Source organism: Xyrauchen texanus, chromosome 20, assembly GCF_025860055.1.
Source record: "Xyrauchen texanus isolate HMW12.3.18 chromosome 20, RBS_HiC_50CHRs, whole genome shotgun sequence".
Lineage (NCBI taxonomy): Eukaryota > Metazoa > Chordata > Actinopteri > Cypriniformes > Catostomidae > Xyrauchen > Xyrauchen texanus.
In genome coordinates, this window is record NC_068295.1 from 38,197,683 (window position 1) to 38,213,689 (window position 16,007).

General features: G+C 43.0%; 1 protein-coding gene across 2 annotated transcripts in view; it reads right to left on the reverse strand.

The window, feature by feature from the left end:
- Nucleotides 1-16,007, reverse strand: part of pde10a (phosphodiesterase 10A) — a 158,097-nt gene that overhangs the window by 37,851 nt on the left and 104,239 nt on the right. For both annotated transcript variants that reach the window (XM_052151612.1, XM_052151613.1), the window contains exons 3-7: nucleotides 5,489-5,517; nucleotides 3,445-3,565; nucleotides 2,455-2,504; nucleotides 1,951-2,091; nucleotides 682-837 (exon numbers count right to left, since the gene is read on the reverse strand). In XM_052151612.1, the coding sequence (XP_052007572.1) occupies nucleotides 682-837; nucleotides 1,951-2,091; nucleotides 2,455-2,504; nucleotides 3,445-3,565; nucleotides 5,489-5,517 (497 nt within the window). The remainder of the gene's footprint in view (nucleotides 1-681; nucleotides 838-1,950; nucleotides 2,092-2,454; nucleotides 2,505-3,444; nucleotides 3,566-5,488; nucleotides 5,518-16,007) is intronic.

Here is a 16,007-nt window from a genome sequence, read left to right on the forward strand (position 1 = left end):
GAATGGCAGCCAAGAACGTCAGAGAAAATTTTAACTTTAGTATTTACTTTGTTTTATATCAGAATACTGTATATAGAGTCTAATAGTGTACACTTAGTATACACTAAAGTTTATCTTGCTGTGGTGATGTGGGCATGGCCAAGCAACGTCTATGGCAAGCGAGGCCGGGAGAGGAAGAACGGTAAGGATTGACACCTGTGGGAAATTATCTTTAACAGCCGTTCTGTGTTTCAGTGAGAGCGGATGGGGGATAAAAAGGGTGTCCAGACTGCCGGAGAGGTGAGCGAGAGAATGTGATCATGATTAATTACAGAAAACTGTGCGATTAATTAGTTTTTAAAAAAATGATCGATTCACAGTGCTATTTGTACTATAATATTGATTTTTAATTATTACACAAAGCCATATCATGATTTCATTTTTAAGTTGATTAAAGGTTCAAACCTACTTGCATTATGCAGTTTGTGTATTACTGTAAAAGCGTTTGTCATTGTTTATATGAGTAACATTTCTCTGTGTGTTCGCCTCTTCTGTGGCATTGTCACTTATATTAAAATAACCCAGAATATTCCTTTAAAAGTCTGAAGACAAAGTGCAGCAGCTTGGCTAATAGGATTGAGAGCAAGGCTATGAGTAGATCAAATACCACCACATTTTCCCTTAAATGCCCTCCCCAAATACCTCCTGATGGCTGAGGTTGAAGGGCTTTCGGCCGCAATGCCGGTGAAGCTCCAGGATGGCAATGAGGTCTCCGATGGCGGTGAGGATGGGTAGACACAAAACAGAGTGAACACGAATCCCTGAGTCCTGCCCTGTGCCGTGAGGGAACCGCTCATCCTACAGGAAACCGACAACACACATCAATAACAGTACAGTCCAGAGAAGATTTTAGACAGGGGAAGATTGTTTTTTTTGTTGCTAATTTTCTTCAAATAGTCATTATTATCCTTAACTATGAACTCATGTTGCTCTTCATAATAAAGTGGCTCGAAAAACTGTTTTTGCTTTGTTCCCAATCATGTCAAATGTATCTGAGAAAAAGTATTTTGTGTTAGTGATACATTATTTTGTAAGTTATTGCATCACAAAATAATGTATCATAGTGTCCAAAAACATCTCAATGTGCCCAAAAGCCTCTCCAAACACACAGAACATAATAATTGAACATAAAAACGAATTACACATGCAAACACAACAATGATTAAAGGTATTCATAGCATGCAGACATGATTTTAGTAGATTTCACAGAATAAGTGCCATTTGAGTCTGTGTCATTTACTTGTGCCATCTTCTGGTGGGGATGTGTAACATTGTGCTTCATGTGGATTATCTAATGATCTCTGTATCTGATTACCCTGTGTGTGGGATCGTTGAAATATAATAACCTCTAACTAATGGTATGTGATATTTTATGTTCTGTTTATTTTTTGTAAAGTTATAAGTGTAAACACAGCATATAAGCAACAACATAATTGTCAAAGATACATACTTCGCTATTACTCGCTATATCTCGCACTTTTCAACAACATGTGACACATGGCTATTTGATCAGTTTGATGTTTTTACTGATTACATATTTTTTTTTTTAAATGATAAATGATCAAAACAGAACACTTCTGATTTGTCTGCAAATTCAAAAGCACTTGTTTAGTTTTGGTCAATAATGCCTGCATGCATTGTAAAATATAGCTTTAAAGTTTTCAAACAATAGCTAATTTGTGTTGGTCAAGATTATTTTTTTCAACCTGGTGGGCAAATCTGAGTTTAAAGGGTTAAACAATTCAGAAAAAAAATATATACAAATCAGAAAATGTGTACTATCCATAGACAAAGTTGTTAGGATTTTGTAAAATTACTCAGCCAATCAGGGACAGTTTTAAGCAAATGCCTTAAACTCAAAATGACCAAATATCTGCCAAATATCTATTTTGTATCTATTTAAAACTTCACCCCCATGATGTCCTCTACAAGTAGTGTCTTGCGTGTCTTTGCAACATGAGCGGCGATGGTGGTCCCAAAAGTGATGGGACCAGAAGGGATGAGCCCAGGAAGCCCCTCTTTTGCCCCCGTTGGAGTGAACAAACATAAACTCTGCCGCAGAGAGACAAAAACATCAACCAAACAGCATGAGCTCAAAAAAACATCCTGACTGGTTACTTTAAATGTAAAATATTTTAAGATGCAAAATAATTCATTTTAGCTTCCATTTCTGACTGTGTGTACCCACAATCAATGACAGTTTATAAAGTGAAAAAATAAGGGTTGCACTTTATTTTACATAAACAAGTACATAATTCCCATACTTCCATTTGTGTTATTTCATAGTTTTGACGAGTTTATTGTCATTCTAACACATGGGTGAGTCGAAACGTTTGACTGGTATGTGGACCACAGAACATTTCTGAAAGAAACTTTTCAAGTTGTATTCACTCAATCAACACACAATGTACTTACATTGTTGCATTCTCCAAGGAAGTAAAGTGCAAATCCATCAGCTTTTGTGGCTGTGAAAAAAACAAAAACCCTATATAAATCCCCTAAAGTGTCATGGACTGATGTATAATGTGTTTGATATGTACATGAACATTCCCAGAACATCCATTTACGCAAGTGGACAAAAAGGGACCCGTGGAGATCGCATACATTTATGGCATTTCAAGGAGGAAAATTAATAGCTAATTGCTAATACACATGGCTAATGTGTTTACTTGGTTTTAAAGACGATCCAAGTATCACAAAGAACCAAAATAATAAAAATGATTTAAAATGTAAAATCCTGCGCTCGAAGCAAAAATCCCACAGAAAGAGACAATAATGTACACTAGCAGAGAGTTTATTGTGCTATGATATCTTGTGCAGCTGCTATTTCATTTGATGTTGATTTTATAATGGACAGCCATAATTGCATAGATTACAAATTGATTTCAATAAATTGATTCAATTGAGTTATTTTACATAAATGGATGACATGCTGTGTTTTTTTTATGGTTAGAAAACTGTAGTGTTTTGTTGTGTGTGAAAATCCCAGGAGATCAACAGTTACAGAAATACTCAAACCAGCCCATCTGACACCAACAATCATGCCATGCTCCAGATCACTGAGATCAAATTTTTTCCCCATTCTGATGGTTGATGTAAATATTAACTGTAGCTCCTGACCTGTATCTGCTTGATTTTATGCACTGCACTGCTGCCACACGGTTGGCTGATTAAATAATCGCATGGATGATTGTTGGTGCCAGATGGGCTGGTTTGAGTATTTCTGTAACCGCTGATCTCTTGGGATTTTCACACACAACAGTCTCTAGAATTTTGGAATATTCCTTTAATGCACATTAACTAATAATCTGTAATGTAAAATGTTTGTAAATGTTAATAACAAGAATCATTACTAACGGAACTCATTCACAAATGTGCATGTATATAGAATGCTGTTTTGCATACCTGTTTTGATGATGTTGCACAACTCATAGAGCAACAGTTTGTTGTCTCCTCCAGTGTCCAGCCGCTGCTCCAGATAGCTGTTCAGCTCATATACCACGCTCTGCATATTTGTATCCTGATACTGCTGGACACAACAGAGAAACACATAAACATACACACTGTGTACTGTATAATTTGTACACTATAGTCACACAAGCACAGTTTGCACATGTCTGTACCTGCAGAATTCAGCAGTTTGCTTATTAAATAATAAGTGTGTAATTTCGGTGCCATTAGCTGCACCACACAGAACTGCAAAAATGATGACTATGATATGATTCATGATGAAATTGGGCTAATATTTTTATTATGTCTTAATTAAAGTAAATTCAAAATTTGGTTCCGCTACAGTGCTACAGAAATGACGCACTTCACCTTCAAATAATTAGAGAACGCTTTCAGCTCTCAATAACATATGCAATCAGTTATGACACATCCGAGTCATTGACGTCAAACCTGGCGGGATGCGCGTTGATGTGGCAAGTTTGAATATGCAGAATGAATAATGCATGAATTATATTTAACAGCCACAGCAGAAGGGAAGATTACCAGTGAATTATGACTTAAATTTCAGCCTGTTTCTGACATACAGCTATCATATGGTTTCAAAAGACTCTGACATAGTACACAAGTCATATAGACTACTTTTATGCTGCTTTTCCTCAGTTTTGACACTGACTCACTGTATGTCTGGTCACTATATCGTCGCTGTCCGATGAAAAACATTTTTGCAAAGCAATTTTGACTTTTTACCATAGACTGAATGCGCTGAATGACCTCTTCCATACAGTTTGAATTGTGCATTGACCAATGAAAAGGCTGTCTATTTAACAAGTATCTTGTAAGACTGTTTATGATTAAAAAAAAATGTCAATGCTCTTCAAAAATGAGTTTATTGCAGATACCTGTTTTTCATCAGACAGCGATGATATGCTTTCATAGTATGGAAAAGAGTTGTGAGAAAATTAATCAAAACACTTCCTTTTGTGTTCCTTAGAAAAAAGGAAGTCATTTGAGTTAGGAAAGTTTTTAGAAGAGTTTGTGTTTAGTGCTAAACAATGCAAGTTCTCGAGTGAACACTTTTGGGTCTTTTAAATGCTTATAAGTGGCTCACAATCAACTGTCATTGTATTGAAAAGATGGACAGGATAATTAAGGAGATCATCTCTAAATCAGGCAGAAAGAAGTGTAGGCCCAGGCGGCATGGTCTATTTCTGTTAGAGAGTTCAGAGTTCAGTTAGTGAGAGTTCAGATTGGTCCGGTGAATGAGGGGTGTGTGAGGTGCTCCCCATTGGGAACAGCTCCCCGAACTTCCTGTTTATATAGACAAACACGTGACGCACTGAGAGCTGGCGACATCCCTGCTGTCCTCCCCCCAAAACTTGTTTCCTCAGTCCAACCTCCCTGTCCTCTTGAACCTGTCCCTGCACTCTGTAACTGTCATCTTCTACAGTTCCCGTTCCTCTCCGCTGGTCCTGTTTAACTTCTTCATCCTTGCCCCTTAAATCAATGGCTCTCAAATGGTTTTGCTTTGTGTTGTGGTATCAGGCCATTAAAGTGCCAAAGATCTCATTAACAAGACATTGCCTCTGCTCATATAAATCTGTCACGGGTCCATGACACTATCGCACTTTGCAGCAGTATGTCTGTTGCAGAGAGATTATTAACAAAGTTTTCAATGAAGTGTTCTGTAAGCGCTCGTCCCCTGATAGCTGTCCTCACTTGGGACGCTCTGCCTTTAGGCATGAATGCTCACACTTTTGTCAAACACCTTAATAAAAAGGGTCATTTTTAATAATGTTTTATCATTTAAAGGGAAGGGAAGGTTATCATGGAAAACTTGATTCTCCTTAATAAATAGAGATTAAAGATTTTGATGTGCTTTGAAAACATAGTTACTTGCAGGGCACGACTCATTTTAAACATCCACAAATTTCTGACATAAAATAGACTCCTTTAATGTGCATGCATATACATATATACACAAAAGTGATGCCTCACTTACCCTGCTGACTTCTTTAGCTGTGGAATCATCTGTTGAATTACAAAAGAAATACACATCAAATCAAATGCAACAGAACATGTATTTAACATTTAGGCTATACAAAATAGTAAAGTTAATGTGCTATATCTATATGCCTTTAATTAGATGGCACTGTAAAAAGAAGACAGGAAATTATGGGATGTATAATGTGGACATGGTGGCACAGGCCAGACTCGAACCTGCATCACCTGCATGTGTAACAAGCACTGTATTTACCAATACACCACAGCACAAACAAACACGCAACATTTTTACTCAATGTGTACATTGTAACTGACGTCAGACAAAAGTCTTTGGAAACATTTAAAGGTGCACTCAGTCATTTTCTCCTCATTTAAAAAGTGTAACTCCTAAAGACAAGAATTGTGAGTTTGCAATATATGTGGGAAATCACGAGCACTCACATTTAAATGAAGACTCCAGTCATATCAATAACCTTAAAAAAGCTGTTTTATTCTACATGGTGAGGGTCCGCACATGGGGGCGGCCATGTTGGAATCTCATAACCAGCTGAATACTACTCACTTAATCTGTGGGAAGTAATATAGCTGGTTAGGCTGTTTACGGTTGACAAGCATTATTGCAACGTAATATCCACTTTTTTCTTGAAAACAGAAGTGTCACCCAATTCATACAAGAAGCCTGTTAGCACGTGCATTGGCGTATGTTTTAAGTGGATAATGTGACATTAGTCAAATTGTTGTACAAAGCATGTGGCCCATTGTGCTGATACTTTACAACGTTGCAATGTTACCTTCTTGTTTTACCCGAAAGAGCAAACACGTGGAACTTTTGGCATTGCTGTTAGTTTGTGCATTTCAACACAGCAACATTGACTTAACTAAAGCCGTGAGCTGTACTGCTGTGAGATCTGTTTCTTCAATGAAAAATGGGGAGAGTGTTTGGGAAACCAGACATTATGTTGGCTAGAAAAATTTAAATGGAATTTATTTGTATCTGTCTGTTTGTTTGTCTGTCTATCTGACAGTCTGTCTGTTTGTCGTAGTTAAACCTTTAAACCTCAAGCTTATAAAACATTTTCAACTTTCAGACCAGGCTTTGTCAAGACAAACTTTACCTACAGTATGTAGTTATTTTTGCAACACCGTTTGTTGCTGCTAATGGCATACAAAGATTACACACAGACCAAAATTGAAATCAAAATTGAACATAACTACATTCTTTATTACATCCAGAAGACTGGGGTTCAAGACCAACAAAGCAGGTGAGTTTACATGTGTGCCCAAAGTGTCACAGAAGCGCCATTGAATTATGTGACTGCCTCAGTTATTGCATTTTTCATCTCGCATTTGCTTTTATGAAACTATCGGTTAGTTTTAGATGTCGCATTTAGGGAAGGGCCGTCGGTTATGTTCTTTTCAAAATATAAAATAAAAAACATCTCACATTTGCTTTTTATGACACTTTTGGTTAGTTTTGGTTAAAGGTTTAGGTTACAGAGGTAGGTTTTATCTTTTTGGGAGAACAATAAAGGAATATTCCGGGTTCAAAACAAGGTAAGATCAATCAACAACATCTGTAGCATAATTTTGATAACCACAAAAATTTGTTTTGATGTGCCCCTCCTTTTCTTTAAAAAAAGCAAAAACTGGGGGTCTGGGTAGCTCAGCAAGTAAAGACGCTAGCTACCACAACTGGAGTTGTAAGTTTGAATCCAGGGTGTGCTGAGTGACTCCAGTCAGGCTTCCTAAGCAACCAATTGGCATGGTTGCTAGGGTGGGTAGAGTCACATTGGGGTAACCTCCTCGTGGTCACTATAATGTGGTTCTCGCTCTCGGTGGGGTGCGTGGTGAGATGTGCATGGATGCCGCGGATAATAGTGCGAAGCCTCCACACGCACTACGTCTCCGCGGTAACACGCTCAACAAGCCACATGATAAGATGTATGGATTGACGGTCTCAGACGCAGAGGCAACTGAGATTTGTACTCCGCCACCACGAGGACTTAGCTTTAGGCTATAGCTTTAAACAAAAAAGGTTAATATGTGATTTTATCACACTAAAATCATGAATAAGTGCTTTTATAAAATGTATAAGCTTCACATTTCTGCCTTTAAAAAAATCCACATTCATTGTAAGTGCCTCACTGTAACATTGATTTTTTGCTTCTTTTGTTTTAAAGAAAAGGAGGGACAAGTCAAAATAGATTTTTGTGGCAATCAACATTATGCCACAAATGCTGTTAAAGCCCAAAGTATACTTCAGTCAGACGTGTAACACAAATCTCGTCATCAGTGAAGTGTGCGAGCACTGAATGCATGCAGCCAGATTTTCTAACTACGTGTCTTTGACTGTGCAGAATGCGCATGTGCCTGGAATTATTTGCACTAATTAGTGGGTCCACAAGTTGGCAACAGTCTCATTTGAGCCATTGCTGTCACGAAGCAGCACTAAGAATATGCAATCGCTGGTAAATACTAGGAGATGAAGTAAAAACACTGGATGAGCAAGTTAAGAGCGCGTGTGAGGAGGTCAGGTGATACCTGCATTTGTATAACTCAAGTCTGAAGGAATATAAAAGACATCTTTATGGGTCTAAATTCCTGAAGAGAATGTCCTGTGTCTCATAGCAGTCGTAGTGTGGCTGCGTGTACAGTTTATATGGAGTGTACTTTGGCAGGCTGACTTTAACATTCACGTCAAAATGGAAGTATACAGTGCATTTATTTTTTTCACATCAATCTACACTCCATACCCCATAATACAAAAAGCAAAAAATAGATTTTTGATAACTTTGTAAATGTATTAAAAAAACAAAACTTAAAAATCACATTGACATAAGTATTCAGACTCTTAACTCAGTAGTTGAAGCACATTTGGCAGCGACTAAAGCCTCAAGTCTATTTGCGTATGATGCGACAAGCTTTGCTCACCTGGATTTGGGGATTATCTGCCATTCTTCTCTGCAGATCCTCTAAAGCAGGAGTGGGGAACGTCAGGCCTCAGGGCCGTATAAGGCCCGCGAGACCATTTTACCCGGCCCGCGAAGCCATTTGAGAAATAATTTGAAAAGCAAAAAAATGGCCTTGATTCAACTAACCTGAAATAAAAATTCCTTTCAAATAATGTTTAAAATAATTTTAAATAACAACACAAAATATTGTATAATATTGTATAAAATAGACAAAGCTTTTTCGTGTTTTTGGTGTGTAAGCATGTAATGGAATGCGTAAATGAATTTCAACCCACAATCAGAAATTGCAAGCAATTGTATGGCCTGCAAATAATTTAGTAAATACTCAAATGGTAAAAAGGTTCCCCACCCCTGCTCTAAAGCTCTGTCTGGTTGGATGGGGACCGTCGGTGGACAGCCATTTTCAGGTCTCTCCAGAGATGTTCGATTGAATTAAAGTCCGGGCTCTGGCTGGGCCAATGCAAGAGTTCCTAAGCAACTCTTGCATTGTCTTTGCTGTGTGCTTAGGGCCAGTGTCCAGTTGGAAGGTGAACCTTCAGCCCAGTCTGAGGTCCTGAGCACTCTGAACCAGGTTTTCATTAAGGATATCTCTGCTAGGAAGAGATATCCTAGCAGAGATATCAGCTCTTGGAAGAGTTGTTCCAAACCTATTCCAATTAAGAATTATGGAGGCCACTGTGCTCTTGGGAAACTTCAATGCAGCCAACATTTTTTTGTAGCCTTCCCGAGATCTGTGCCTCGACACAATACTGTCTCTGAGCTCTGCAGGCAGTTCCTTTGAACTCATGGCTTGGTTTTTGCTCTGATATGCATTTCAGCTGTAAGACCTTATATAGACAGGTATGTGCCTTTCCAAACCATGTCCAATCAATTAAATCTGCACAGGAGAACTCCAATCAAAGTGTAGAAACATCTCAAAGATGATCCAGAGAAATGTGATGCACCTGAGCTACATTTCAAGTGTCATAGCAAAGGGTCTGAATACTTATGTCAATTTGATATTTCAGTTTTTTCTTTTTAATAAATTTGCAATGTTATCAAAAATCAGTTTTTTGCTTTGTCATTATGGGATATGGAGTTTAGATTGATGTGAAAAAATAAAATAATTTAAAGCATTTTAACATAAGGCTGCAACATAACAAAATGTGAAAAAGTGAAGATGTCTGAAACACTTTCTGAATGCACTGTACCTAGGGCTTTACTTGTTTTGAACCCAGAATATTCCTTTAACCTTGCGCTCCTCAGTGGACATTTGACCTCAAAACTGAAGCAATATGTGTGTAATGAGTAATATCATTTTACAAAAATTTTGCCACAGTCAAGAAATTGTCGATGACAATAATCAATGTTAAGACCTACCCCAGCTTCCATTGGTAGGCTGCCCCCCGTGGAAAGAGGTACAGAATTTTCAGAATGGAGTGTTGTGACAATATCTCCAACTGAATTAAGAACAAACTCAAATTGGCAAATTTGATAAAAACAATGGAACAAGAAAATGCATTTATGAATCTTAATGTGGGGAAACATAGGAGAAAAAATCAAGACATTTTGTTTAGACTTCTGTCCAGACGTCCCCTGTCTGTGGCTGAGCTGGACACAAACAGCACATTCAAGCAGTCTTCTCTTCCGTTATTGAATTATGGCACATTTCAGAACGTTTTACCTGCACGTCATCCGCAGCTCTCCTGTATGGCCAAGGTCATCAAGGCCACCGGGATAAAGAGCGACCGAATGAGTAGGTCATGAATCACACAGTGCACACGTGTTTGAGTGTGTGCACAGAATAAGTCCAGATGTAGCTTTTCTCGGGAGGCAGAGCAGTGGAAGGTTTGGGATTTATAAATTACTAGAAGACTGTGTGCGTGTGAAAAGCAAACAGGGCCGGGGGACGAGAGGTGGGAATAAGGTGGAGGCCGCTGACGTCACTGGGGCCTTGTGAGTTCTCGTTAGTCACAGTCGAACCGCAGACAACGAGAGAGCTAATACACAAGGCAAGCATCACTATTACTATTGCTTGTGCTTAGGGTGAGGGATTTGAATAAAACCTTAATTCCAAGTATTACATTTCGGCATGTAACTCATCTCACATCATTTAAAGAAGCTGTTATGACACTGCTTAGGAATCCATCTTAAAGTCTAAAAAGATAAAGGCTAAAGTGTTGGAATGTGTGCTTTCAGGGGAAAAACAGTCACAAGATATAAAACATGATTGATCACATTTCACAGAAAAGCAGCACCTACAAGATTTCCATTTTAGATTTCAAACCAAAGAATTAAAAATGGGTTCACTTGGCAGTGGCTTATTGAGCAGATGCTGAGCTGTGAAGTCTAGAGTTATTCTCATTCATCAGTAACAAAGCCTATCCTTGAATATCCTTGAAGGAGAAAGAATTAAAAGAGCTCAGCTAGATGTCAACAGTCAGTCTTGTTCTTTAGCCTATTGATTTGTCTAGTCATTCATCCCAGTGTCAGAACTGGCACGTCTTCAGTGATTGAAACACCTGCTTTGCCAAGAGGTTCATATACTGAATGACACCATCAGTTTCAAGAATGAAAGCAGTTTTTATTTTCAAAAGCAGCCACATCATTCTATAATATCAGCATAACCTTTTGTTTTCCTTTAAACAGCAAAATTGGAGTCACTTTTAGTTCTTGTCTGTTAGCTTTCAAATGATCTATATGCTAGTAAATACTCCTACCTCCTAAGCTATCAAAAGTAACGTATCGGTTACCTAACTTAACCTCGGTTCTCTCTAGATGAGGGAACGAGTATTGCGTAAGCTAGCTTACTCTACGGGAAAGATTCATCTTTTCTGAGATATTGAAGCCAAAAAATTATCCTTAATTTTTGTATCCATTATCAACGCAGTGCGGCAGCTGCAGACCTTGAGCGGGCTATCTAGCGAGCTCATAGGTTGCTCTGCGGCAACTGCTGCAGCCTATAGACGAGCTTGGGCGAACTCGCATCCAATGAGAGGCGTCCGCGCTCACTGCATCAAAGCCCGCCAAAATGGGCGTGACTAGAGTGCATATAAGCGTAGTTCAGTAGGCTGGGACCCTGGTTTTCATTGACTGAAGCGTAAAAGTCGCCGTGGTGCGAAGCACGGCCGGCTACGCAATACTGCTCCCTCATCTAGAGAGAACCGAGGTTACGTTAGGTAACCGATACGTTCTCTTCACGAGAGGTTCTCTCGTATATGCGTAAGCTAGCTTACGCTACGGGAACCCATTGTCAACGCCGTGCGCACCAAGCATCCACTGTATGAGCCCCAGGGAATTAAGGGGGGACCCGGGGGAGCCCTCATGAGTGGGGAAATAATATTTGGCCGGCAAGAATGCGGGTCATTGATTGTGTAATACATAAGCACATAGTGGGAAGGGAACGACAGAGCGGCGGTGCCGGTCTGTGTGGAATGTGACCCATCAGTGCAGCTCACCAGAGGAGCTGTAGCGTATTAAACTGCTAGTAGTTTTGCCTGCAGAGCGGGCACTTCCATATTGTAAAATCTGACAAAGGTGGAGGGGGAATTCCATCCCGCTGCCACACATATGTCGTGAATGGAAATCCCGCTGGACCATGCCCACGAGGATGCCATGCCTCTAGTGGAGTGAGCCCTAATGCCCAACGGGCATGGCAGGTCTTTTGACGCGTATGCAGCAGCAATAGCGTCCACTATCCATCTAGATAGTGTCTGTTTCGAGGCGGCGAGACCTTTGGTGCGCCCTCCGAACGAAACAAAAAGCTGCTCAGAGCGTCTGAAAGCGGCGGAGCGCGCAGTATACAATCTCAGTGCTCTGACCGGGCAAAGGAGATTGGCGTCGCGTTCACTATCGGGTGTTGGTAGCGCCGATAGGGAAATGACCTGTGCTCTGAAAAGAGTACCGATCACCTTGGGAACATAGCCGTGTCTAGGCTTTAAAATGACCTTGGAGTCACTTGGTCCAAACTCAAGACACGCAGCGCTGACAGACAGCGCGTGAAGGTCTCCCACACGTTTGACTGATGACAGGGCAGTCAGAAAACGGTTTTGAGTGAAAGGTATTTCAAATCCACGGATTGAAGTGGTTCGAAAGGGGGGGCTTTCATAGTTTCGAGAACTATAGAAAGATCCCAGATAGGAACCGATGGGGGCGCTGGGGTTCATCCTTCTAGCTCCCTGAGGAAGCGGATGACCAGCTCGTTTTTACCCCATGACTGGCCGTGCAGGGGTTCAGCGAACGCCGCAACGGCCGCCACATACACTTTGAGCGTGGATGGGGATCTGCCCTTATCCAGCAGCTCTTGTAGGAATACGAGCAGCGACGACACCCCACATGTCCGCGGGTCCAGGTCTCTGTCGGTGCACCATTTTGAGAACACAGACCATTTTGACGCATAGAGTCTTCTCGTGGAAGGGGCTCTAGTGTGTATGATGGTGTTTATTACTCCTTCTGGCAGAGCGACGGGTAGTCGTTGATCACCCACGCATACAGCGCCCAGCTCTGGGTGGGGATGCCAGATTGTGCCGCGAGCTTGAGAGAGGAGATCTGCTCTCACTGGGATGGGCCACGGCGCTGTCAGTGACAGCTGCGTAAGCTCCGGGAACCATGTCTGATTCTCCCAACGCGGGCTATGAGGAGCACCGAGTGACGCGTTTCCCTGATCCTCTGCATTACCTGTGGCAATAGAGAGACGGGAGGGAAGGCGTAAAGCGGGCGTCTGGGCCAGTCCTGGGCCAGCGGGTCCTCGCTTTTCGAGAAAAATATTGGGCAGTGAGAGTTCTCTTTGGACGCAAAGAGGTCTATCTCTGCTCTGCCGAATAGGTGCCATAACGTCTGGACTGTTTGAGCGTGCAGGGACCATTCCCCTGGGGGAATATTGTCTCTGGACAGTCTGTCCGGGCCATCGTTGAGGTGGCCTGGCACGTGCGTCGCCCTCAGCGAGCGCAGGTGGCACTGGGACCACTCAGTATGCGTTTCGTCAGATGGAAGAGGTTCCTGGATTTGACACCGCCCTGACGGTTTAGGTAGGATACCACAGATCTGTTGTCCGAACGGACCAGGACGTGGTGACCCTGAATGACCGGGAGAAAGCGCACGAGCGCGTACTCGACTGCTATCATTTCCAGACAATTTATGTGAAGGAGCTTTTCCTGAACTGACCATAGGCCGAAAACCGGAGAGCCCTCGCAGACCGCGCCCCAACCCATGTTGGACGCGTCTGTCGAGATGACTTTTCGGCGAGATACAGCTCCCATTGTCACTCCCCGCTGATACCATTCGGCCACTGTCCAGGGCTGCAGAGCTGATATACAGGTCTGAGTCACCTTGATGGGCTGGCGGCCTGTGGCCCAAGCCCGGCGAGACGCGCAGGTGTTTAGCCAATGCTGAAGCGGGCGCATGTGCAGTAAACCCAGCTGAAGTACTGCTGCGGCTGAGGCCATGTAACCTAGCACTCTCTGGAATTTCTTCAGAGGCGTGAGGCTGTTCATCTGAAAAGATGCGTCTAGTCGCTGAACACGGCGCGCGCGCTGTGTAGATAAGCGAGCCCTCATTGCCACGGAGTCTAGTTCTATTCCAAGGAAGGAAATCGTCTGACTGGGCTGTAGTGAGCTCTTGGTCCAATTGACTGCAAGACCCAAACTGTTCAGATGGCTGAGGAGAACTGCTCTGTGAGACAGACGCTCCATATGTGACTGTGCCATAATCAGCCAGTCGTCCAAATAGTTCAAAATTCGCAAACCCTGACTCCACAGGGGTGCGAGCGCCGCATCCATGCACTTCGTGAAAGTACGGGGTGCTAAGGACAGGCCGAACGGGAGGACGGTGTATTGATAAACCTGGCCGTCGAGGCGAATCTCAAGAATGGCCTGTGACGGGATTTATCTGAATCTGAAAGTATGCATCTTTCAGATCGAGAGAAATAAACCAGTCCGTCTGGCGCACATGCGCGAGGAGTTTCCTGATTGTAAGCATTTTGAACGGTCTTTTGCAAGCACCTTGTTCAAAACCCTGAGATCTAATATGGGTCTGAGGCCGCCGTCTTTCTTGGGAACAAGAAAATAACGGCTGTAAAGCCCCGACTCGCTCAGAGAGGGTGGCACTTTCTCTATGGCCCTTTTGCACAGAAGGCTTGCTATTTCTGAACGAAGCATGCACGCTGCTTCCGTGTTCACAGTGGTTTCGAGCCGCGCTCTGAAGCGAGGAGGGCGGCGATCGAACTGTAGCAAATAGCCCTGTTGTATTGTGCTTAACACCCACTTGGATATCCCTGGAATAGCTTCCCACGCTTTGAAGCGTAACGCTAGAGGGTGAATGGCCAATTCGCTCTGATTGCCGCACACAGAGCGCTGAACAAAATGTGTGAGCGCGTTTAGTGTGTTCATGCATGATTGCTCGCAGACAGCATGAACAGGCTGTTTTGTGAGTGACTTCCCGATTGGAATGAATGGGGAAAGAGTCACATCTGTTACGTGATGCGCAAGCATAGTCATGGGCACGGGACTTACACACAGAGGAATGTTTGCTGGCCGTGTAACAGAGCGGGCAGAGAATGGGCGCGCACACGTATTCGTGGGCGCATTTATTGACTCTAGCGCTCGAGCGGTTCATAACCGCTTTATGTGAGCGTGCTCTGGTGGGGACACGAGACATGCAGTGCTTGTGTGCAGAAGTGAACAATGGATTGTGGGCACATTTTCTACACATAGGGCTGGTCGTGTGACAGAGCGGGCAGAGAATGGGCGCGGGCACGCATTTGTGGGCGCCTTCATTGACTCTGACGCTGGAGCGGTTCGTAACCGCTTTATGAGAGCGTGCTCTGATAGGGGCACGGGATGTGTTATGCTTGTGTGTAGGGGCGAACACTGGGTTGTGGGCACATTTTCTACACATAAGACATGTTTGCTCTTTACAAGATTTATTTGGGTCGCCGTGAAAACGGCGTTTGAGTGCAGGCAAGCGGGCAGTGTCACCGGCTTGTTGGCTGCTAAATTCACCACTGTAGTAGCCTGAGAGAAGGGGACTGACAGGGGCAAAGCTTTGACGGTGGTCCGCCGCGGCGGGACTGAGCCGTCGCTTGTTCAACAAAGTTAGGAAGACTTCGGTTGCTCTGGTTTCAGCGTTACCTTAAATCGAGGCCCGCTGGGGCGGCGGTCTGCGGCGGCTGTCTGAGCGCGATCGAGGGCGGCCGCCCTGTCGACGCTGAGAAGTCTGGAGATTGTTGAGCTGGGCGCTGTGAAGAGGCTCGTGCAGGAGGCTGATCACGTGAGCGGCCTGCAGAGGAGCTAGCGCGACGAGGCAGAAAGAGATTCATGGCTTGTGTGGCTTTTTGGACCTCTGAAAACCGGTCAATGATACCACTCACCGCGGAGCCGAAGAGACCGGATGGAGAGAGCGGTGCGTTGAGGAACGTAGAGCGCTCTGCTTCTCCCATGTCGGCTAGCGTTAACCACAGATGTCTCTCGGTCACAGTCAGCGCGCCATGCACTTCCCTATAGCTTGGGCTGCAGCTTTGGTAGCGCGGAGGGCGAGGTCCGTAGCACTCCGTGATGTCTGCAACCGCTT